Here is a 24,540-nt window from a genome sequence, read left to right as displayed (position 1 = left end):
CGTATGTTCTGTATTGCATGCGTTACCTTATGTATAGGTGGGGTATATTATTATGTATAGGTGGGGTATATTATTATGTATAGGTGGGGTATATTATTATGTATAGGTGGTGTATATTATTATGTATAGGAGGGGTATATTATTATGAATAGGTGGGGTATATTATTATGTATAGGTGGGGTATATTATTATGTATAGGTGGGGTATATTATTATGTATAGGTGGGGTATATTATTATGTATAGGTGAGGTATATTATTATGTATAGGTGGGGGATATTATTATGTATAGGCGGGGGATATTATTATGTATAGGTGGGGTATATTATTATGTATAGGTGAGGTATATTATTATGTATAGGTGGGGTATATTATTATGTATAGGTGGGGGATATTATTATGTATAGGCGGGGTATATTATTATGTATAGGTGGGGTATATTATTATGTATAGGTGAGGTATATTATTATGTATAGGTGGGGTATATTATTATGTATAGGTGGGGTATGTTATTATGTATAGGTGGGTTATATTATTATGTATAGGTGGGGTATATTACTATGTATAGGTGGGGTATATTACTATGTATAGGTGGAGTATATTATTATGTATAGGTGGGGTATATTATTATGTATAGGTGGGGTATACTATTATGTATAGGTGGAGTATATTATTATGTATAGGTGGGGTATATTATTATGTATAGGTGGGGTATATTATTATGTATAGGTGGGGTATATTATTATGTATAGGTAGGGTATATTATTATGTATAGGTGGGGTATGTTATTATGTATAGGTGGGTTATATTATTAGAACGGTTCATGGTTTGAGTATTATATGATATAACTGTATAGGGTGGCCTATAACTTCTTACATATAAAACTAGTATACTTACCGGTGGAACTGTCTCCGTATCTGTGGAAGAGCCTGAAATCACAAAGGAAAGGTACGATAGGTAAATGTGCATAGTCCTATCTGGTTACATCACATACTAATGTTATAGGCGACCACTACAGGGGTAGGGTATTTCTTAAGCAATTAGAGTATTGGGCTCTAAATAGCTTTGGTGGAGGCACGTTGCACATATACACTGTACCCCCAGGTAAAAGAGGGGTTACATTACTATAGATATGTGATGTCACTGTGACACTCCCAGTTCCCCTCACCTCCCCAGTCATGTTCCTGTATTATTACTATAGATATGTGATGTCACTGTGACACTGCCAGTTCCCCTCACCTCACCAGTCATGTCCCTATATTATTACTATAGAAATAAGTGATGTCACTGTGACGCTCCCAGTTCCCCTCACCTCACCAGTCATGTCCCTGTATTATTACTATAGATATGTGATGTCACTGTGACATTCCCAGTTCCCCTCACCTCACCAGTCATGTCCCTGTATTATTACTATAGATATAAGTGACGTCACTGTGACACTCCCAGTTCCCCTCACCTCCCCAGTCATGCCCCTGTATTATTACTATAGATATAAGTGATGTCACTGTGACGCTCCCAGTTCCCCTCACCTCACCAGTCATGTCCCTGTATTATTACTATAGATATAAGTGATGTCAATGTGACACTCCCAGTTCCCTCACCTCCCCAGTCATGTCCCTGTATTATTACTATAGATATAAGTGATGTCACAGTGACACTCCCAGATTCCCTCACCTGCCCAGTCATGTCCCTGTATTATTACTATAGATATAAGTGATGTCACAATGACACTCCCAGGAGTCTGATATACATTTGCTTCATACTGAGCAATATTTTCAATCCTCACAATTACATATAATAAAATTAATAATAATAATAATAATAATAATAATGACACTAAAGGCTGCACCCCAGTATAAAAATAATAACAGATGTCTTTAAAAGCAGGACACCTCAGACCATTCCTCCTGTATTGTAGGACATCACCACCACTCCCAACACATAATAATAATACCAGGACACCACAAGCTGGTGTCCCTGTATAATAATAACTGTACACAAAAACCTGCTCCACCTGTATAACACTAATAATAACAGGACACCACAGGCTGCTCCTCCTGTATAACAATAATAATAATAATAACAGGACACCACAGGCTGCTCCTCCTGTAAAATAATAAAAACAGGACACCACATGCTGCTCCCCCTGTATAATAATAATAGGACACCACAGGCTGCTCCCCCTGTATAATAATAATAATAATAATAACAACAACAGGACACCACAGGCCGCTCACTCTGTATAATAATAACAGGACACCATAGGCTGCTCCCACTGTATAATAATAACAACAGCAGGACAACACAGGCTGCTCCCCCTGTATAGTATTAATAACAGAACACCACGGGCTGCTCCCCTGTATAATAATAACAGGACACCACAGGCTGCTCCCCCTGTATTATAATAATATCTGGACACCACATGCTGCTCCTCCTGTATAGTAAGACGCCATTACCTGATTTCCACGGACACTGGGAGGCTGCAGCAGTCGATGAAAACTCACTTCCTGCATGTGGAACGCACAGTCCGGAAGTCAGGTGGAACGCACAGGCAGGAAGTAGGGCATGATTGGCAAAAGCTGCTTACAGGTTACTGGCCCCTCCCCTCGTACACCACTCCCACAGCCCCGCCCTCTGTAATAACAATTACAATACATGTCCTCAGTGCCGGAGGCCGGCGGCCATTTTCTTGTAGACCACTCCGGCAGCAGCAATAGGTTCCCTGGCCGTGTAGTGACGTCAGGAGCGGCGGCCATTTTCCACTGGTCTGAGCTCCGCCTTCCTTCTATCATTCCCACAAGGCAGCAGGAGCAGAGAGCAGCCATTGCTGTGTCTGGCAGCAGGTAATGATATTATTATTATTATTCTATAGGCTGAGCAGCTCTGGTGTCAGGTTCTGTACTACAGGGGGAGCAGCCTCTGGTGCCTTGTTATAGTGCAGCTGGAGCAGCCTCTGGTGCTGCATTATCCCTGTACAGGTGGCTGACACTATAGTGTCCTATTACCGTAATACAGGTGGCGCAGACCCCGCCGTTACTGTAATACAGGTGGAGCAGACCCCGCCGTTACCGTAATACAGGTGTATCAGACCCCGCCGTTACCGTAATACAGGTGTATCAGACCCCGCCGTTACTGTAATACAGGTGGAGCAGACCCCGCCGCTACCGTTATTCTATACATATAATGGCATTGTACTATACAGTGGAGCGCTATGTGTTGTACTACTGTACAGGGGGAGCGACCTGGGGCATCCTCCGATACAGGGGTAGTGGATTATGACATCCTACTACACAGGGGGAGCAGCCTGTGTTGCCCTTTTATACAGGGGTAAGTGCCTGTGGTGTCTTGTTACTATTATTATATAGGGTGAGCGGCATGTAATGTCTTTCTATACAGAAGGAGTGGCATGTGTTGTCATAATATACAGGGGTAGCATCGTGAGCTGTCATAGTATACAGCGGGAGCAGCCTATGTTGTCATAGTATACAGGGGAAGCAGCCTGTGTTGTCTTAGTATACAGGTAGAGCGTCCTGTGTTGTCATAATATACAAGGGTAGGATCCTGTGCTGTCATAATATACAGGGGGAGTGGCCTGTGTTGTCATAATATACAGGGGTAGCATCCTGTGTTGCCATAGTATACAGGGGGAGCAGCCTGTGTTGTCTTAGTATACAGGTAGAGCGGCCTGTGTTGTCATAATATACAAGGGTAGGATCCTGTGCTGTCATAATATACAGGGGGAGCGGCCTGTGTTGTCATAATATACAGGGGGAGTGGCCTGTGTTGTCATAATATACAGGGGGAGTGGCCTGTGTTATCATAATATACAGGGGTAGCATCCTGTGTTGCCATAGTATACAGGGGGAGCAGCCTGTGTTGTCTTAGTATACAGGTAGAGCGGCCTGTGTTGTCATAATATACAAGGGTAGGATCCTGTGCTGTCATAATATACAGGGGGAGCGGCCTGTGTTGTCATAATATACAGGGGGAGTGGCCTGTGTTGTCATAATATACAGGGGGAGTGGCTTGTGTTGTCATAATATACAGGGGTAGCATCCTGTGTTGCCATAATATAAAGGGTTAGCATCCTGTGATGTCATAGAATACAGGAGGAGCAGCCTATGTTGTCATAATATACAGGGATAGCATCCTGTGCTGTCATAGTATACAGGAGGAGCGTCCTGTGTTGTCATAATATACAGGGGTAGCATCCTGTGCTGTCATACTATACAGGAGGAGCGGCCTGTGTTGTCATAAAATACAGGGGGTAGCATCCTGTGCTGTTATAGTATACAATGGTAGCATCCTGTGCTGTCATAATATACAGGGGTAGCATCCTGTGTTGTCATAATATACAGGGGGAGTGTCCTGTGTTGTCATAATATACAGGGGGAGCATCCTGTGCTGTCATATTATACAGGGGTAGCGGCCTGTGTTGTTATATACAGGGTTAGCATCCTGTGTTGTCATTGTATAGAGGGAGAGTGGCCTGTGTTGTCATAATATACAGGGGGAGTGGCCTGTGTTGTCATAATATACAGGGGAGTGGCCTGTGTTGTCATAATATACAGGGGTAGCATCCTGTGTTGCCATAATATACAGGGTTAGCATCCTGTGATGTCATAGTATACAGGAGGAGCAGCCTATGTTGTCATAATATACAGGGGTAGCATCCTGTGCTGTCATAGTATACAGGAGGAGCGGCCCGTGTTGTCATAATATACAGGGGTAGCATCCTGTGCTGTCATACTATACAGGAGGAGCGGCCTGTGTTGTCATAAAATACAGGGGGTAGCATCCTGTGCTGTTATAGTATACAATGGTAGCATCCTGTGCTGTCATAATATACAGGGGTAGCATCCTGAACCCATACTTATGAATATTCAAATTCAAGATGGAGTCTCGGTGATCTCAGGTCTGGAGGAAGGGGAATTCCTGGTGTCTCTGGATATCAAGGATGCATTCCTTCATATTCCGATCTGGCCATCTCATCAGGCTTATCTAAGGTTTGCAATACAGGACTGTCACTACCAGTTCCAGGCCCTGCCATTTGGCCTCTCCACAGCACTGAGGGTGTTCACCAAGGTCATGGTAGAGATGATGATGCTTCTCCTCTATAAACAGGGAGTGAACATAATTTCATACCTGGACGATCTACTGATAAAGGCATCCCCCAGGAAGAGGTTGTTACAAAGCATTGCCCTCTCAACTCAACTACTCCATGATCACATGTGGATTCTGAACCTTCCAAATTCACACTTGGAACCGACAAATAGGCTTCCCTTCTTGGGAATGATACTCGATACAGAAGTACAGATGGTGTTCCTTCCATTGGAAAAGGCATTGGTGATCCAGTCAATGGTCCGGGATGTCCTGAAGCCAACTTGGATATCGGTACATCAGTGCATTTGCCTACTGTGGAAGATGGTAGCCTCCTACGAGGCACTGCAGAACGGAAGGTTTCACACAAGGTCCTTCCAGCTGGATCTCTTGGACAAGTGGTCCGGATCGCATCTTCACATGCACCAGAAGATACGCCTCTCGCCGAAAGCCAGGATTTCACTCCTCTGGTGGCTACAGACTTCTCACCTGATTGAAGGCTGCGGCTTCGGGATTCAAAATTGTATTCTACTAACCACATGTGCAAGCCTCAGAGGTTGGGGAGCAGTCACCTAGAGGGAAAACTTACAGGGAAAATGGTCAAATCAAGAAGCCATTCTTCCAATAAACATTCTGGAACTTAGGGCCATATACTATGCCCTTCAATAAGCGGCACATCTTCTTCAAGATCAAGCCATTCAGGTACAGTCGGACAATTTGACGGCGGTGTCGTACATAAACCGGCAGGGTGGAACAAAGAGCAGAGCTGCAATGTTAGAGGTAACAAGAATTCTCCTCTGGGCAGAAAAACACGATGTGGCATTGTCGGCAATCTTCATTCTGGGATTAGACAACTGGAAAGCAGACTTCCTCAGCTGAAGTGACCTACACCAAGGAAGGTGGGGCCTCCACCCAGAGGTGTTCGGTGACGTGACAAGTCGGTGGAGAATTCCTCAGATCGACATAATGGCCTCTCATCTCAGCAAGAAGCTCAGGTGGTATTGTTCCAGGTCGAGAGACCCACAAGCAGTGTCGGTGGACGCGCTGGTGACTCCGTGGGTTTACCAGACAGTGTATGTGTTCCCTCCACTTCTGCTCTTCACAAAAATTCTCAAAATAATCAAAAAGATAAGGATTCAGGAGTTGCTCCTAGAGGATCCGTGGCCTCTTTACGAGGACCTTCTGCAACAGGGGCCGTTCATCTACCAAGACTTACCACAGCTACGTTTGATGGCATGGAAGTTGAGCGTCAGATTCTAGCCCGGAAAAAGGATCCCGTACAAGGTAATTCCAACCCAGGAAGGGAGTAATGTCTAAGCATTACCATCATATTTGGAAAAAATGTGTCTTGGTGTGAATCCAAGCAGTTTCCTGCGGTGGAGTTTCAACTGAGATGTTTACTTCTCTTTCTGGAAGCAGGTGTGGATGTGGGCCTTCACCTGGGCTCTATAAAAGTCCAGATTTCGGCCTCGTCCATTTTCTTCCAGAAATAATTGGCTGCCCTCCCCGACGTTCAGACGTTTCTTAAAAAGGGGTTCTGCACATCCAACCGCTCTTTGTGCCTCCTACAGCACCTTGGGATCTTAATGTGGTGTTGCAGTTCCTGCAATCAGATTGGTTTGAGCCTTTACAGGCGGTGTTGGCCTTCGTGTCAGCAAGAGGTGTGTCGGAATTGGGGGCGTTGTCTCATAAGAGCCCATACTTAATATTCCATGAGGATAGAGCTAAACTCAGAACGCATCAGCAATTTCTTCCTAAGGTTGTGTCGGCTTTTCATATCAACCAACCTATTGTCAGTGGCTACTGACACCTCGGCTACTTCAAGGGCCTTGGATGTTGTGAGGGCCTTGAAGGTGTATGTAAAGCGGACAGCTCATCAAAGGAAATCGGATGCGCTATTTGTGCTTTATGATCCCAATAAGATTGGGTGTCTAAGCAGACAATTGCTCGCTGGATCAGGCTTACTATCCAGCATGCTTATTCCATGGCAGGATTGCCGGTTTTAAGATCTGTACAGGCCCACTCTACTCGTTCAGTGGGTTCTTCCTGGGCGGCTGCCTGGGGTGTCTTGACTTTACAACTTTGCAGAGCGGCTACCTGGTCAGGTTCGAACACGTTTGCCAAGTTCGATACTTTGGCCTCTGAGGACCTTCAGTTTGGTCAGTGTGTTCTTGTTCTACAGGAACCTCAGCACTCTCTCACCCGGTTTGGGAGCTTTGGTACATCCCCATGGTACTAAATGGAACCCCAGTATCCTCTAGGATGTAAGAGAAAATAGGATTTTAATTACCTACCGGTAAATTCTTTTCTCGTAGTCCGTAGAGGATGCTGGGCGCCCGCCCAGTGCTTTGTGTTTTCCTGCATATTTACTAGGTTAAGTATTGTTGGTTCAGCTGTTGCTGTTCCTGTTCAAGTTTGCTTAGCATGGCTTTCCTCTTGTTATGTGTGTGCTGGTTCGAATCTCACCACTGTCCTTGTATATCCTTCTCTCGAAGTATGTCTGTCTCCCCCGGCACAGTTTCTAGACTGAGTCTGGTAGGAGGGGCATAGAAGGAGGAGCCAGCCCACACTATTAAATTCTTAAAGTGCCTTTGGCTCCTAGTGGACACGTGTTTACCCCATGGAATGAAATGGACCCCAGCATCCTCTACGGACTACGAGAAAAGGATTTATTGGTAGGTAATTAAAATCCTATAGCTGGTGTATCACAAAGACCTGTGATAGCGGGTTGCTGGATGACACATGCCATTCACACATGGGCGGGTCAAATTCAAGAGGTCCTTGCAGGAGAAATTTCCCTGGTAACTACAGTGACTCTCATAAAACACAATCAGGACAGTGCACGCATCTTGTGTGACTCTCTCAAGGAGATAGGTGCTATTAACGCTAGGACTACTGCCATGGCAGTGTTGACGCGCAGAGCTTTGTGGCTGCGTCATTGGATAGCGGACGCAGATTCCAAGCGCAGTGTGGAGTCTCTTCCTTTTTCAGGGGAGTGGCCATTCGGGGTTGAGTTGGATACGTGAATTTCAAAGGTTACTGCGGGGAAATCCACGTTTCTCCCCTCCGGGGCCCTGCCGGCTAAGCGTTCCTACCCAGGGCTGTCTACCCAGTACTTTCGGACTGCCAGGTTCAGATCAAGAGCCAGATACACCTGAAACGCGGCGAGAGGCACTAGAGGCAAGACAAAAAAAACAGCCGCCGCAGGTTCTTGGGAACAAAGCACCAGTTCAGTTTCCACGAGGGCCTCAGCATGATGGTGACCCCCCCATCCTGATGGGATCTCGAGGTGGGAGCGCGATTGTATTACTTCAGCCGCATCTGGGAAAGCTCCTGCCAGGATGCCTGGATAAAGGATCTCATTTCTCAGGGCTACAAGCTGGAGTTCAGCAGTGCTCCTCCCCAACGATTTTTCAAGTCAAGCTTACCAGTTTAGGAAGATACATGAGTTACGCTGCAACAGGCCATTCTAAAGTAGGCCCAGTCCCAAGTCATTGTTCCAGTGCCACTACAACAGGGAAAGGGTTACTACTCCAACCTGTTTGTGGTACCAAAACCGGATGGTTCGGTAAAGCCCATTTTGAATCTAAAATCCTTGAACCCTTACCTAAAGGTTTTCAAGTTCAAGATGGAATCCTTGTGAGCAGTGCTTGCGGGTTTGGAAGAACAGGAGTTCATGGATATAGAGGACGCTTATCTCCATATCCCAATTTGGCCGCCTCACCAGGCTTACCTACGGTTTGCCCTGCTGAACGATCACTACCAGTTCCAGGTGCTACCCTTCGGCCTGTCCACAGCTCTGAGGGTCTTCACGAAGGTGATGACAGAGATAATGTTCCAACTCCGAGTCTAGGGGATCAGTATTGTCCCTTACCTAGACGATCTCTTGATAAAAGAAAGATACCTGCCTTTGGAAGAAGACGCCCTGCTGGCGTTGAAACGCGTTAGGATACAGGTGCTTATTGTTGCTAACCTCACTTGGAGCCTCATCCAGCTTTACTCTGTGCGGGAGATCTGCTATCTTCATTAATATTGCTACTACGGTATACCACTGATTACGGACCAGCCGCCGCCTGAGTGTTCATCCATCTTCTATACACACTGGCAATTGCAGGGAGGCTCAATCGGAGCTGCCCGTGGGAGCACAGGTCAGCCGCCTGCTGTTGAGAGCCCATACATTGTACCACGCAAGGTAACAGCCAACCGTCCGGATATTGCAGCCGCGTGTCAGCTATACACAGCCGCATTTCATCCAGTCCAGCGGTCACTTCAGGTACGGCTTTCCACTCCCCGTGCAGGAGCCAGCGGCTGACCGCAGCAACATTGCTCCGGGCTCTCCCCCTTGTCACAGCGGCCAGTGGTTTACCAATTATGCATTTGCTCACAGCATCAACTACATAAGTTTCTATTTTATGTTATAAAAGTCCGGTCTACTACAGGATCATTGGATTAAGCTCACAGTTATAAATGATCAGGACTGTTCGGTATTCATGTGGACCAAGTGAGTTTATGTATGTCTACACAGACTTTTTCTTTTAACAGATAATATTCATTTCTGTTGGTAATATTCTATTTAAAGTGATATCCCTGGGGTCATAAGCTCTGGAATAGTACTAATTTGTACTTCTGTTATAAAATTAGCAGTAGGTCTATAATTATAGAGATGTCATTCTAAAGTGTGTATTTTACTCCCGGGAGAATTGTTGTTATCATAATACATTTTATGCATTCAAATAAATGCTTTTTTATTTGATTGTCTAGCGCAACTTGGTAATTTTTTCTATCTAAGTGTGCTTTTGGGGATTGGCATTCCCTTCCCAAGCTGCTGCTGATAATCATCTATACACCACCACTCACTTAGCGCTTAGCTAATTTTCCCCTCGATCTCTTGATAAAGGCTAGATCCAGGGAGCTTCTGTTGCGCAATATAGGCCGCACTATTCAGCTTCTGTCACAACATGGGTGGATCCCACCTGGAGCCTACTCAGCGGCTCCTATTACTGGGAATGTTTCTCAATGCAGTGGCTCAGAAAGTGTTCCTCCTAGAGGTCAAGGCAAGGACGCTCCAGGATGTGGTCCGAGAGGTTCTACGACAGAATCGGATCTCCATCCATCTTTGCATAAGATTGTTGGGAAAGATCTAAGCCTCATACGAGGCGATCCAGTATGGAATGTTCCAGGCCAGAACATTTTAATTGGATCTCCTGATATAGTGGTCCGGTTCACATCTTCAGATACCCCGGATCATACACTACCGTTCAACAGTTTGGGGTCACTTAGAAATGTCCTTTTTTTTTTTTTAAGGAAAAGCACTGTTTTTTTCAATGAAGATAACATTAAATTAATCAGAAATACACTCTATACATTGTTGATGTGGTAAATGACTGTACTAGCTGCAAACGTCTGTTTTTCAATGGAATATCTACAGAGTTGTATAGAGGCCCATTTCCAGCAACCATCACTTTAGTGTTCTAATGGAGGTTAGGGTTAGGATGTGGGTAAGGGGGGTTAAGTTTAGGCACTGCTGGTGGGAGGTTAGGGTTAGGCTGTGGGTAAGGGTGGTTAGGTTTAGGCACTGCTGGGGAGAGGTTCGGTTAGGCTGTGGGTAAGGGTGGTTAGATTTAGGCACTGTTGGGGGGAGGTTAGGGTTAGGCTGTGGGTAAGGGGGGGTTAGGTTTAGGCACTGCTGGGGGAGGATATGTTTAGGCTGTGGGTAAGGTTTTGGCACTGTTGGTGGGAGGTTAAGTTTAGGCTATGGGTAAAGGGGGTTAGGTTTAGGCACTGCTGGGGGGAGGTTAGGGATAGGCTGTGAGTAAGGGGGGTAGGTTTTGGCACTGCTGGGGGGAGGTTAGGTTTAGGCTGTGGATAAGGGGGGTTAGGTTTAGGCACTGCTGGGGGGAGGTTAGGTTTAGGCTGTGGGTAAGGGGGGTTAGGTTTAGGCACTGCTGGGGTAGGTTAGGTTTAGGCTGTGGGTAAGGAGGGTTATGTTTATGCACTGCTGGGGGGAGGTTAGGTTTAGGCTGTGGGTAAGGGGGTAGGTTTAGGCACTGCTGGGGGGAGGTTAGGTTTAGGCTGTGGGTAAGGGGGGTTAGGTTTAGGCACTGCTGGGGGGAGGTTAGGGTTAGGCTGTGGGTAAGGAGGGTTATGTTTATGCACTGCTGGGGGAGGTTAGGTTTAGGCTGTGGGTAAGGGGGTAGGTTTAGGCACTGCCGAGGGGAGGTTAGGGTTAGACTATGGGTAAGGGGGTAGGTTTAGGCACTGCTGGGGGGAGGTTAGGGTTAGGCTGTGGGTAAGGGGGGTTAGTTGTCGGCAGTGCTGGGGGGAGGTTACGGTTAGGCTGTGTGTGGGAGAGTTACGTGTCGGCAGTGCTGCGATTGGGGTGCCGGTGTGGTTTCTCATTTCTAGCCTTATATGATGTAGCCCTGGCTCAGATCACTTGTATAAATGCTTTTGACGGAAGCAGACGTTTTAGGCAGCTTGACAGGATGATCCCAGACGTAACGGGTGCACCACAGGTAGCAGCAGTGCCTGCACATTAGATTCATGTTATATTCTCATAGATCCTTAGCTTGGTCTAGTTGTGAATGGCGCTGGGAATATCCGGGAAACTTACTGTAGTGGACGCCTGAAATAACCACTGAGGTCGGCTACAAGCCCATGACACTCCCAGAAGACACACAAGGCATGCAAGGAAAGCCACCACCCAAGCTCAGCCACCCGCTCCTAGGCTACTTACCCTACCCCATAGCACTTACGCTGTCACCGGCGCTCACCTCCCGCCCGCAGCACAGCGTAGAGCAGCCGTAGAGCCATCTTCACTTTCTGCCCGGCCCCCGTGTGAAGCTGCGGCTGCATGTGACCAGGAGGGGGAGGCACCGCCAGAGGACTGGTAGTGGTAAGGCTCCACCTCCTCTTTACAGGCAGGAAGCGCAGTCAATTGAGAGCCAGTAATTGGCTGCAGCGGAGCGCGTCCTCGGGGACCCACACGTTTTTGAAAAGTGAGTCCCCGTCCTCTGATCTGGGTAAAATACGCGCTATAGCGCGTATTTGCGTACACTGTGTGTGTATGTATATGTGTGTGTGTGTATGTGTGTATATATATATATATATATATATATTAAGCAACAATGTGGGTCATTCCGAGTTGTTCGCAAGCAGCTGTAGTTCGTTCGTTGCGCATCGATCAGGCAAAAAATCGGCACTTCTGCGCATGCGTATGCGGTGCAATGCGTATGCGGCGCAATGCGCACGCACGGCGTTCTTTTACAACGATTGATGTAGTTTCACACAAGGTATAGCGACGCTTTTCAGTCGCACTGCTGGCCGCAGAGTGATTGACAGGAAGAGGGCATTACTGGGTGTCAACTGACCGTTTTCAGGGAGTGTTCAGCGTGCCAGAAAAATGCAGGTGTAGCTGGCAGAACGCAGGGCGTGTTTGTGACATCAAAACAGGAACTGAACAGTCTGAAGTGAGTAGTGTCTGAAGCTACTCTGAAGCTGCACAAAAAATATTGTAGCCGCGCTGCGATCCTTTCGAACGCACTTCTGCTAAGCTAACATAAACTCCCAGAGAGTGGCGGCTTAGCGTTTGCACGGCTGCTAAAAACAGCTAGCGAATGAACAACTCGGAATGAGGGCCAATGTGTATAGTGTATTTGAATTGTATTTAAGGTGGAATGCACTTGGTTGTGTGTCCCAGGAGGGGGGAATCCATTACTGTGTAGCCCAGGCATGTCCAAACTGCTGCCCTCCAGCTGTTGAGAAACTACACATCCCAGCATGCCCTGACACAGCTTTAGCATTCTCTGACAGCAAAACTGTCAGGGCATGCTGGGATATGTAGTTTCACAACAGCTGGAGGGCCGCAATTTGGACATGCCTGGTGTAGGCTGGTGGATTCCCCCAGTACTTTCCCCCCAAAATGGAATGCCTTCCTCTCTAGCCTCCCACATGGAAGTATCACGAGGAGAGAGAGGAGCAGCTCAGCTTTAAAACAAGCTGAGTGGTTTTCTGGAGCTCCTTAGGGATCACCTTTGGTGGACAAGAAAGCCTGACCGGGGATCTAGGCTGCCCATCTCTGGAGCCCAATTTTAGGCTGGAGATGGTGAGCTGGGTACCTGGGCAGATTCCTGAAAGTAGTTTAGATGGGAAAACCTTCCCCCAGCCTAGACTGAGCGTTACCAGGGCGGATAACAACCCTCCGGGATGGGACGGTCAAAGGAGAGTGACTACTCCCCACCGTCCATAGAGGACAATGTTAGCTGTGCATGTGGCCAAGGCATGCACATCACATGGGTAAACAATGATTGGTTGAGAACAGCACGGTGGACTTACCGCCTGTGGTATGTGTATTGGCGTAAGATAAAAAGAGGAGGGCTGTGAGCCTCCAGAGGTATTGTACCATTTTCACTCTGCTGTAAACATCTTGCTGTATTGCTGTTGCCACTAGCAATAAGGAACAGTCTTTTTTAAGACTGGGTGAATAAACATCTGCCTCAAGATGACCGCTTCATCTTGTGACCTGCAGTGCTATGCCAAACATAGTTCCGTTTTCCGGCTGTCCAGGGTGCACTCAGCGTCTCCAAGCATCGCCTCCCACCAGCTACTGTGCAGAGGCCAAGTCCAGCGACTAGTGGTGATTCGTCGACACCACACAGGTGTGGTAAGACAGCGTGTTGACACATATAGAGCAGTACCATGGTTCCAGACTCCATAGCGACAAGGAGTCTGGTGGTGGCAGTGTAGTACCCGCCCACTACGCAGTGGGTGGAGTCAGTAATAGGCGGTTACTGATGGTAATGGGAATCCCCTAATTGATCAGATCCCGTGTAACCTAAACATCCATTCTGTGACTGGGGCGGAACGCGAGGCAGGGTGAGGGCTTTCATACAGAACCATCCAGTCACAGAAATTGCTGGCATAGCGGTGGGATAATCCTAGGTGGCTTTTCGGTCACCTGATTGGAGAAGATGAGTTTGGAGAGGAGTAACTGCAGGGCAGGAGAACGCACAAGATGGCGGTCTTCAGTGTATCAGGAGAAGGGTGTGGATATCCCTTTCAACGCGTCCAGAAGCGTCATGAGGGCGGCAGTCGTGAGCTTGGAGGAGTCCCGCCGGGCGGAGGTAGAGAGTGCTAAGGGCATTGGCATTGAAGAGGGCAGCCTACCAGTGGACCTTTGTACAGAACCGGTGAGACCCACAAGCCCCACCCTCTCTATCAGCAGCAGCCATGTTTCATACCTAGCAGGGCCGGAGGTCCAACGTCCCAGGTGGGGCCACACGGATACCTTAGCAGATCGGCTAGTGGAATTCGGAGAAAGGGCAACGGAGCAAGAGTGCTTGATCATCACCTCACTTTCCAATATCACTGCCGGGCTCCGGTGACTTTGCGCAGCCCGTTCTGCCCCCAGGAGTAGCGGAAGAGCCAGTGCTCCCACCTGAGGCAAAAGTGCCTCCAAGTCAGGTATTCGGAGCGTGCAGGAAAGACTGGGCACACTTAGCTCCAGAATACAGCCCGTGGCTTCAGCTGCGTCACTAGGCTGCAGCAGTGAACGGTGCCCGGAGTGAGCGGCTTTAGGGCAGGAGAAGTGGGGTATTTAATAGATTGGGTCTTGGTCCCAGTGGTGGCTGAGAGCTATCAGGTAGGGTAGATAAGAAGCCACATAGTAATGAAAGCTCCAGAAAGCACCTCTGGATGGACTCAGGCCCCTCTTATTTATTATTTATATACTAACAGGGGTGACAGGTGTGGTACATCCCTGCAAAGGCAGATCCAATCTCTTTCTCATCAGACTCTGCTGTCTTCCCTGCACTCTCACTCAGATGTTCACTGCTGCCAGTAGCACACGTATGAGAAGCAGAAGTATGGCGGCAGCAGTATAGATTCTGATATGTAATTCTCTATATCATACCATACACACATCTTCCTTATTACTACTGAGAATATAGAGGTAATACACTGATTATGGGGGTTTAACAGTGGATTATAACCTAGCAGATGATGATTACAGGGTATTATATGGTGTATTGCATGTAAAATACCTTGTTCCACACCTACTCTGCTGTAGCAATATACGTTATATAAGGGTGAGTAACACATGTACAGGCTTACCAGCGTATGAGCACACACATAAAGGAATGCTACATTACCAAGGCTTCCAGGAGTAATGTTAGGAGACATTTCTCTGATCCATCAGCTCATATGACTGATGTTATTGTTCATCTAGAATCTCCAATTCATACGATATGTTCCCCATCCATTGTTTTACATTGGTGCTGGCATAGGACTTGGCGAGTGACTACATCTCCATTTATACTTCATGGTTAGTTACCAGTACAAGAGAGAGATATATCTAAGTCTTATTATAATATTACATTTGTTATTGTGAGTGTTCTCAGGAGGGTGGACAAAATGATCGTCTGAGACACAATATTATAAAGCCTTCATTAAAAGTTATGTTTTATTATACACACACATTTACAATTAACTGTCCCAGAGAGTCGTCTTCTCCTATTGTTTACAAGATTAATATTGGTACAGAAAATGTCACATTTCCATAATGTATTTTATTTCCAGCAGATGGACACACCGGCAGGAATATCTCAGAAGGACATCTAATGTTATCCCCGGATTGTGACATAAAAGATAATGACAGCAGACAGGATTCTCCAGGAGATAACCCCATTACCCCAATTATACATCCAGCTCTATCAGCTGATCCCTCTGATCCTGGGAAATGTTCTCCTGATCACTCTGATATTGGTGCATCTGTTACAGCTCTGAGAGTAGATACAGTGTTTCCGTGTTGTATAGATGCCAAATGTTTTACACAGAACACAAAGCCTATTAACCCACACACAGGTAAGGCAGGTGAGAGGCCATTTCTATGTTCTGAGTGTGGGAAATGTTTTACATACAAATCAGCTCTTGTTACACATCAGAGAAGGCACACAGGTGAGAAGCCATTTCCATGTTCTAAGTGTGGGAAATGTTTTACATACAAAACGACTCTTGATGCACATAAGAGAAGTCACACAAGTACACCACCATTTCTTTTTCATCCACTAGGGGTCACTGGAGTACTCTTGGGATATGGACGGCTTCCACCGGAAGAAGGCACTGAATAAATTAATTTTTGAGACTACACCTCCCCTCCATATCCTCGGGCACTTCAGTGTTTTTTCTGTGCTCGACACAGTTAGAAGGCATAGTGGAGCTCGTCCACAAAGTATTGGAATTTTTTCTTTTTTATTCTAAGTTTTTCTTCTTTTCAAGATTTCCACGTTCTTTCCCCCCTTCTAACAGGCGTGGGTCAGGGACAGTGGAAGCGGCTGAGATCAGCCGTGAGTGTCGGACCTCTCTGTAAAGAGCTCCCTCACTCCACCTGCAGGCTGCCTGCAAAAAGCTGGACGGAGCTTGGATGAGAAGCCCCGTCATAGACTTTGGTCACGGTCCAGGTATGTTAGGGGCGGTCAGCTCTTGCTGCCGCTCCACTGTTGGGGATTGTATTGGGTACTCACCGCTGCCCGGAGCGCGTGTGCATGGGCCGCTTCACGGCTCCATGCGGCGCGCTCTGACTCTCTGCTCCCAGACCGCTGCTCCCCGGCGCCGCAGCAGCGCTGCCTGGCTACACAGACACTCCGCAAAATGTGTGTGGCGGCCGGAAGCGCGTGTGCATAGGCCGCTCCAAGGCTCTATGCAGCACGCTCGCTGTTTCTACTATCCGCCCGCAGCAGCCGAGGTTCCACGCTGCCTGGGCCTACAGGTACAGGCCGCTCACACGGCCCTATGCAGACTTCCACAGGCCCCGACCCGATGCTGTACACGGAGGTCGTGGGTGTGGGGGGTGGAGACATTGGCAGTATTTAACAGTGTTAAGCTTTGAGAAAGACTTGGTGCTTAATATGTTAATGTTCTCCTGTCTGTTCCAGGTTTTCCTATATTACATCTCGGCTAAGAGTGGTACTAGGGGAATTTTGGGGTCAGTTTCTTATTGCTGGCAGGCACTGCACTTGCCTGATATATACCAGGAACTTTGGTGTTATTACTGAGTCGTGCAGTCTGTCTGTGTGTAGTTTGTATTGTCTGTCTTTATAATGAGTAAGACACCAGCAAAATCTAAGAAACATTTTTCATGTCATGTCTGTAAGAGTGTGTTGCCTGATGGATCCACCACATGTACAGCATGTGTTGTTAATACAGCCACAAATACGATTTCCATTCCAGAAGTAAAGCCAGCATCTCTGGACCCTCCATGGGCTTTACTTGCAGATGTATTAGTGGGTTTACAATCAGAACTGGCCGCCTCTCGTGAAGAAAGAGAGGCGGCAAGATCTGAGTTTAAAATGAGACCATTTGAGTTACCAGAGTCTCAATCTGGTCAGAGGCCCACCTTGAGTGGAAAAGATAAATTTCCTTTTCCTAATAATTCTCCAGTCTCTGGGATACTAGACCTCACTGAACAGGAGTATGAGGAGGGCGAAATAGGGCAACAGTCAGATAGTGACGATTTTGACAGCCCAGGTATTGACAATCTCATCAGAGCAGTACGTCAGTCGCTGGAGTTTACGGAAACTGAGGAGCCCCTGACGAATGATGAGGTAGTTTTTACTAAACGACAGAGATCTCCGATGTGTTTCCCTATTTCGGAATCTCTTAATAAAATGTTACTGGAATCACGGAAAAATCCGGATAAACGGTTTTCTATTCCTCGTAGATTTAAATCGAGTTACCCGTTTCCAGAGTCCATGACAGCTACTTGGGAGAACCCACCATTGGTGGACTCATCCGTATCTAAACTTACAAGGAAGTTAACCATACCAGTACCAACTGCTACTACGCTTAAAGACCCTGCAGATCGTAAGATAGAGGCTATGCTAAGGTCCATGTATACAGCAGCTGGAGTGCTGCTGAGACCTGGGTTGGTTGGCATTTGGGTTACTAAAGCATTAATGGTATGGATAAAAGAGCTCAAGTCGGCTCTGCAAGATGACCATCTTATACTTCTCGCGGATCAAATCTGGGAAGCTGCTGAATATCTATGTACAGCTTCTACTGACGTCTGTCAGCTTACTTCTCGCCTGTCCTCATCGCTAGTCATAGTACGACGAGCACTTTGGCTGCGTTCTTGGCAGGCGGAGACGGAGGTTAAAAAAGGTATAGAGGCATTGCCTTTTGATGGCGAGAAGCTTTTCGGTCCTGAATTGGACAAATGGATTTCTGAGGCTACTGGAGGAAAGTCTGTGTTTCTTCCATCGCCTACAACTATACCTAAACGGAAATATTCTGGTCCGGCGTTCAAATCCTTTAGAACTCAGCCCTTTCGTGGGCAGGGCACAGGAGCAGTCACGCCAGGTAGAAGAGGTCGGGGACGTAGTGCCCAACAAACCAATGCACGTCGTCAAGACACTAAGACCACTAACAAACCAGTGGCATGACGGGCTCCCAGCCCATCTCGGATCTCCAATTGTGGGAGCACGCCTTCAGAGCTTTCAGGGGGCGTGGCTACAGACGTCCACAGATGGGTGGATCCGCAAGTTAGTATTAGAGGGTTACAAAATAGAGTTCGATTATCTTCCGACAGGAAGATTTTTCACGACAGGACTGCCTGTGTCGGAAGACAAGAAAGCAGTTCTGCAGGTTGCCATTCAGTCTCTGCTGAATGCTGCAGTTGTAATTCCGGTCCCCGTGCAGGAACAGGGGCAGGGTTATTATTCCAGTCTGTTTCTGGTACCAAAACCAGATGGCTCAGTCAGGCCAATATTGAACCTAAAAGGTCTCAATCATTACGTCACTTACCACAGATTCAAGATGGAATCTCTCAGGTCAGTAATTGCAGGGTTAGAGCCGCAGGAATTCATGATTGCACTGGATCTCAAGGATGCGTACTTACACATTCCGATTTGGCCACCTCACCAGAGTTTCTTAAGGTTTGCGATAAGGCGAGACCATTACCAGTTTCAGGCTCTCCCGTTTGGCCTCTCATCAGCGCCTCGGGTATTCACCAAGGTAATGTCCGTGATGATAGCTCATCTCAGGTCCCTAGGGGTAATAATTGTTCCGTATTTGGACGATCTACTCATAAAAGCTCCGTCTCAACAATTGCTTCTCCAGCATGCTTTGCTAACGTACAATGTACTAGTTCAGCACGGTTGGATAGTCAGTTTAAAGAAATCACATCTAATTCCGTGTCAACGACTTCAATTCCTAGGGATGATTCTCGACACAGTAAAACAAAAGGTTTACCTGCCACAACAGAAAGTACAGGTCATTCGTCATCTGGTGCAATTAGTGCTCAAGCCACGCACAGTCTCAGTACATTTGTGCATTCGCCTTTTAGGCACAATGGTGGCGGCTTTCGAAGCACTTCAGTTCGGGAGATTTCACTCACGTCCGTTTCAACTGGAGGTGTTAGCGCAATGGTCGGGATCACATCTGCAGTTGCACCACAGGGTGAGATTGTCACCACAAGTCAGGGTGTCTCTTCTCTGGTGGTTAAAAATACACAATCTATCTGCAGGGAGACGATTCGGCGTCGTGAATTGGATAATTCTGACAACAGACGCAAGTCTCAGAGGTTGGGGAGCTGTAGTTCAGAGTCATCGGCTCCAGGGCCTCTGGGCAGATCACGAGAGATTGCTATCTATAAATGTCCTGGAACTCCGGGCGATTTACAATGCGCTAAGACAAGCAGTGCACATGTTTCGTTTTCAGACTGTTCAGGTGCAGTCAGACAATGCGACGGTAGTCGCATACATAAACAAACAAGGAGGTACGAGAAGCCGCATGGCAATGCGAGAAGTAGCTCGGATCCTCAGATGGGCCGAATATCACCAGGTGATATTGTCGGCAGTGTTCATTCCGGGAGTGGACAACTGGGAGGCAGATTTTCTCAGTCGTCGGGATTTTCATCCAGGAGAGTGGGCATTAAATCCAGAAGTATTTCAGACGTTGATCCAGAAGTGGGGGTACCCTCAGGTGGATCTGATGGCATCCCACCACAATCATCAGGTGTCACGATATGTGTCCAGAACAAGAGATCCAAGGGCAGTGGCGGTGGATGCTCTCACAGCCGCGTGGCCGTACAGCCTTGTGTATCTGTTTCCACCGTTTCCGCTGCTCCCGCTGTTGCTAAAACGGATCAAGAGAGGGTCCGTCACAGTCATACTAATAGCGCCTCATTGGCCTCGGAGGGCTTGGTTCTCGGATCTCCTCGGTTTACTCGCAGACGATCCGTGGCCACTCCCACTACGTCCGGACCTGTTACAACAGGGTCCGTTCCTTTACCCCGATTTAGCGCGGCTGCGTTTGACGGGGTGGCTGTTGAAAAGGCCATCTTAAGGAGAGAGGGCATTCCTGAGTCTGTTATACCAACCATGGTACGAGCTAGGAAGCCGGTTACGGCAGCTCATTATTACAGAGTCTGGCGTACTTATATAAGTTGGTGTGAAGCTCGGAAATTTCCGACATCATCTTTTAATTTATCCCGTCTTTTGTCATTTTTACAGATGGGGTTAGATGGAGGACTACGTCTTTCCACACTAAAGGTGCAGGTATCTGCGTTGTCAATTTTCTTTCAAAGGAAATTGGCCTCGTTGTCATTAATACATACGTTCCTACAGGGTGTAAAGAGGATACAGCCTCCTTTCATTCCACCTACAGCACCATGGGACTTGAATCTGGTTTTAGATTTCTTACAGTCCGATTACTTTGAACCCTTACAACAAGTGGATATTAAATTTCTCACTTGGAAAACGATTTTTCTTTTAGCCTTAGCTTCGGCTAGGCGTGTTTCAGATCTGGGTGCCTTGTCGTGCAAGTCACCATATTTAGTTTTTCATGATGACAGAGCGGAACTTCGGACGAATCCCGCTTTTCTACCAAAGGTAGTGTCGTCTTTTCACATCAATCAACCAATAGTAGTTCCTGTGTTAACAGGAGATTCTGGAACGTTGGATGTGGTTCGCGCGTTGCGCATCTATGTATCCCGAACGTCTACTGTGCGTAAGACGGATACGTTGTTTGTTCTCTATGATGCAGCTAAGAGGGGTTGGCCAGCCTCTAAGCAGACCTTATCCAGATGGATCAAACTGACCATACGTCAGGCTTACCTTTATGCTAGGTTACAGCCACCTACTTCAGTAACAGCTCATTCCACACGTTCTGTGGGAACATCATGGGCAGCGAGTCGTGGGGCTTCTACGACACAGCTTTGCCGTGCGGCTACTTGGTCTTCAGTGCACACGTTTGTGCGCTTTTACAAGTTTGATACGTTCGCGGCATCAGCATCTAGCTTTGGCCGTTTAGTGTTACAGGTGCCAAACAGCTCTCCCGCCACGGAGGAAACTTTGGTACATCCCAAGAGTACTCCAGTGACCCCTAGTGGATGAAAAAGAAAATAGGATTTTGGTACTTACCAGGTAAATCCTTTTCTTTGAATCCATAGGGGGCACTGGACGCCCACCCACAGCAGTTTACCTGTTTTAGGAAGTTCAGTGGTTCTTATGGTAACACACTTTCACGACTGGTTTAAATTTAACAATGGTGTCAACTGTTTAGTTGTCTGTTACGTTTGTGTCAACTTTATTGTTGTCCTTGAGACTATATGTAATTCTCCTTTTGTCAATCTCTCTATCGATCCTGTTCGGCTCAGTAAAAAACACTGAAGTGCCCGAGGATATGGAGGGGAGGTGTAGTCTCAAAAATTAATTTATTCAGTGCCTTCTTCCGGTGGAGCCGTCCATATCCCAAGAGTACTCCAGTGCCCCCTATGGATTCAAAGAAAAGGATTTACCTGGTAAGTACCAAAATCCTATTTTCCATGTTCTGAGTGTGGGAAATATTTTGCACAGAAATCACAACGTGCTAGACATCAGAGAAGTCACACAAGTGAGAGGCCATTTCCATGTCCTGAGTGTTGGAAATGGTTTGCACAGAAATCAGATGTTGTTAAACATCAGATAAGTCACACAGGTGAGAGGCTATTTCCATGTTCTGAGTGTGGGAAATGGTTTGCACGGAAATCAGATCTTGTTAAACATCAGAGAAGTCACACAGGTGAGAAGCCATTTTCTTGCTCTGAGTGCGCAAAATGTTATAGTCGGAAAGCACAACTTGTTATACATCAGAGAAGTCACACAGGTGAGAAGCCATTTCCATGTTCTGAGTGTGGGAAATGTTTTGCACACAAATCAGATCTTGTTAGTCATAACAGAAGTCACACAGTGGAGAATCCAATTTCTTGCTCTGAGTGTGGGAAATGTTTTACAAAGAAATCACAACTTGTTACACATCAGCGAAGTCACACAGGTGAGAGGCCATTTCAATGTCCTGAGTGTGGGAAAGGGTTTGCACAGAAATCAAATCTTGTTAGACATCAGAGAAGTCACACAGGTGAGAAGCCATTTCCATGTTCTGAATGTGGGAAATGTTTTGCACACAAATCAGATCTTGTTAGTCATAACAGAAGTCACACAGTGGAGAATCCAATTTCTTGCTCTGAGTGTGGGAAATGTTTTACACGGAAATGCCGTCTTGTTATACATCAGAGAAGTCACACAGGTGAGAAGCCATTTCCATGTTCTGAGTGTGGGAAATGTTTTGCACTCAAATCATCTCTTGTTAGACATCACAGAAGTCACACAGGTGAGAAGCTATTTTCTTGCACCGAGTGTGGGAAATGTTTTACACAGAAATCACATCTTGTTAGACATCAGCAAAGTCACACATGTGAGAATCCATTTCCATGCACTGAGTGTGGGAAATGTTTTACACAGAAATCACAACTTGTTACACATCAGAGAAGTCACACAGGTGAGAAGCCATTTTAATCTTCTGGAGTATACTTATCATTGCCAGGCATTGTTCTTCAAGGTTCTTATCCTATCTCCTATGCTTTTTGCAATATACATGCTACCGCAGGGTGAAATAATCAGATGTCATGCCCTCATCTGCCACTGCTATACAGATGACCTGTCTTTTACTCCGTGTACCGAGAACCCAGTACCAATCCTAAATGGTTGTCTAGCTGAGCTCCAGGTGTGGGTGATGCCAGTTGGCTGTGACTCAGTCCTGGTGAAACATGTCATTATGATAGAAGTTCACCAACAAAGGGCAGGGCTACAACTCAACTTTGCTAACCAACCAGACTTATGCTTGGGGGTTCAGAGTTACAAAATGCTGATCCTGTGCGGAATCTAGGTGTCCAGGATGGTGGAGTGACACTTAGACATCAGGTATCAGCCACAATCAGATCCTCTTATGAGGAACATAGCCACACTCCAGCATTTATTTCCCTCAGAAGATCTACCTGATGTCATACATGCACTTGTATCCTCCCATTTAGACTACTGCAATGTCCTCTATCTGGGTCTCCCAGCAATAGAATTGCACCGCTTCTAGCTTGTACAGAATGCAGCAGCCAGGCTGTTACCTAACCAGCCCGTTCCTGCCACATAACACCCATTCTCTGCTCCCTTCACCGGCTGCCTGTAAGATGGTGACTCTGGGCCTAATTCAGGTTGGATCGCAGTGTGTTCCAAATGGAATTATTCAGAAAAAGTTGCGGATGCATGCGCAGTGCCAATCCTGCGCATGCGCCCATCCTGCGCATGCGCCCGCATATTCTGCAGAAAATGCGATTGCCTGTCAGGCAGAGGCAGTCACCTGGGGTGAGCGGGCAATGCTCCATTTCCAGGGAGGAGGCGGTGTGGCGTGAATGGAGGGCAGAGGCGGACAAGCGGGCATCATCACGGTGGCTTTGTGACATCACATGCAGCCGCCGTGATTGAGAAGAATGCGGCGGGCCTCCTGCGGTAGCAGCTAAGCTGCGGTAGCAGGAGGCTTCACTCATTTCTACGATGAAGCGGAAATGGTGAGGCAATCGCAATTTCTATTTCATCAAGGGGGGGAGGCGGCGGTCAGCATGCTGGTTGGCCTTGCCCTGTGATGGGGAGACAGGGTGGGTGGCAGTAGTGGGGGCTGCTGGAGGCAGTGTCTAAGTGGGTAATATTGTTCCCAAGCAGCGCTGAGGTGTCAGTGGGAAGATAGGGCAGGTGGCAGTAGTGGGGTGAGACAGGGTGGATGACAGTAGTGGGGGAAGACAGGGCGGTGGCAGTAGTGGGAGGAGACAGGGCAGGTGGCAGTAGTGGGGGGAGACGGGGCAGGCGGCAGTAGTGGGAGGAGACAGGGCAGATGGCAGTAGTGAGGGAGACAGGGTGGGTGGCAGTAGTGGGGGAGACAGGGTGGGTGGCTGCAGTGCAGTACCAGGGGCTGTTGGAGGCAGTAAAGAGGTGTATGTGTTCCACACAGAATCAGTTGATAATTAGACTTAATGATTGTTATGCTTCCTTATTTCTAATTATTCCCTTGTATGTGTTACTGTTACTTGCTGTGTCAGCCTTTATGTGTGTTCTGTGTAATAATCCTGAAAGTAGTGCTGCTAC

At 47.2% G+C, this 24,540-nt stretch overlaps 1 protein-coding gene across 1 annotated transcript; it reads left to right on the top strand.

Moving 5' to 3' along the window:
- Positions 1 to 6,333: 6,333 nt before the first annotated feature.
- LOC134983474 (gastrula zinc finger protein XlCGF17.1-like) lies at positions 6,334 to 24,192 on the top strand. Its single transcript, XM_063949144.1, has 2 exons — positions 6,334 to 6,382; positions 21,899 to 24,192. Exons 1-2 carry the CDS (start codon positions 6,334 to 6,336, stop codon positions 22,924 to 22,926), a joined length of 1,077 nt encoding a protein of 358 aa, XP_063805214.1. The 3' UTR covers positions 22,927 to 24,192.
- The last annotated feature ends 348 nt before the right edge of the window (positions 24,193 to 24,540 follow it).

Source organism: Pseudophryne corroboree (assembly GCF_028390025.1).
Source record: "Pseudophryne corroboree isolate aPseCor3 chromosome 3 unlocalized genomic scaffold, aPseCor3.hap2 SUPER_3_unloc_16, whole genome shotgun sequence".
Classification (NCBI taxonomy): domain Eukaryota; kingdom Metazoa; phylum Chordata; class Amphibia; order Anura; family Myobatrachidae; genus Pseudophryne; species Pseudophryne corroboree.
This window is presented reverse-complemented; position numbering and strand designations above follow the sequence as displayed.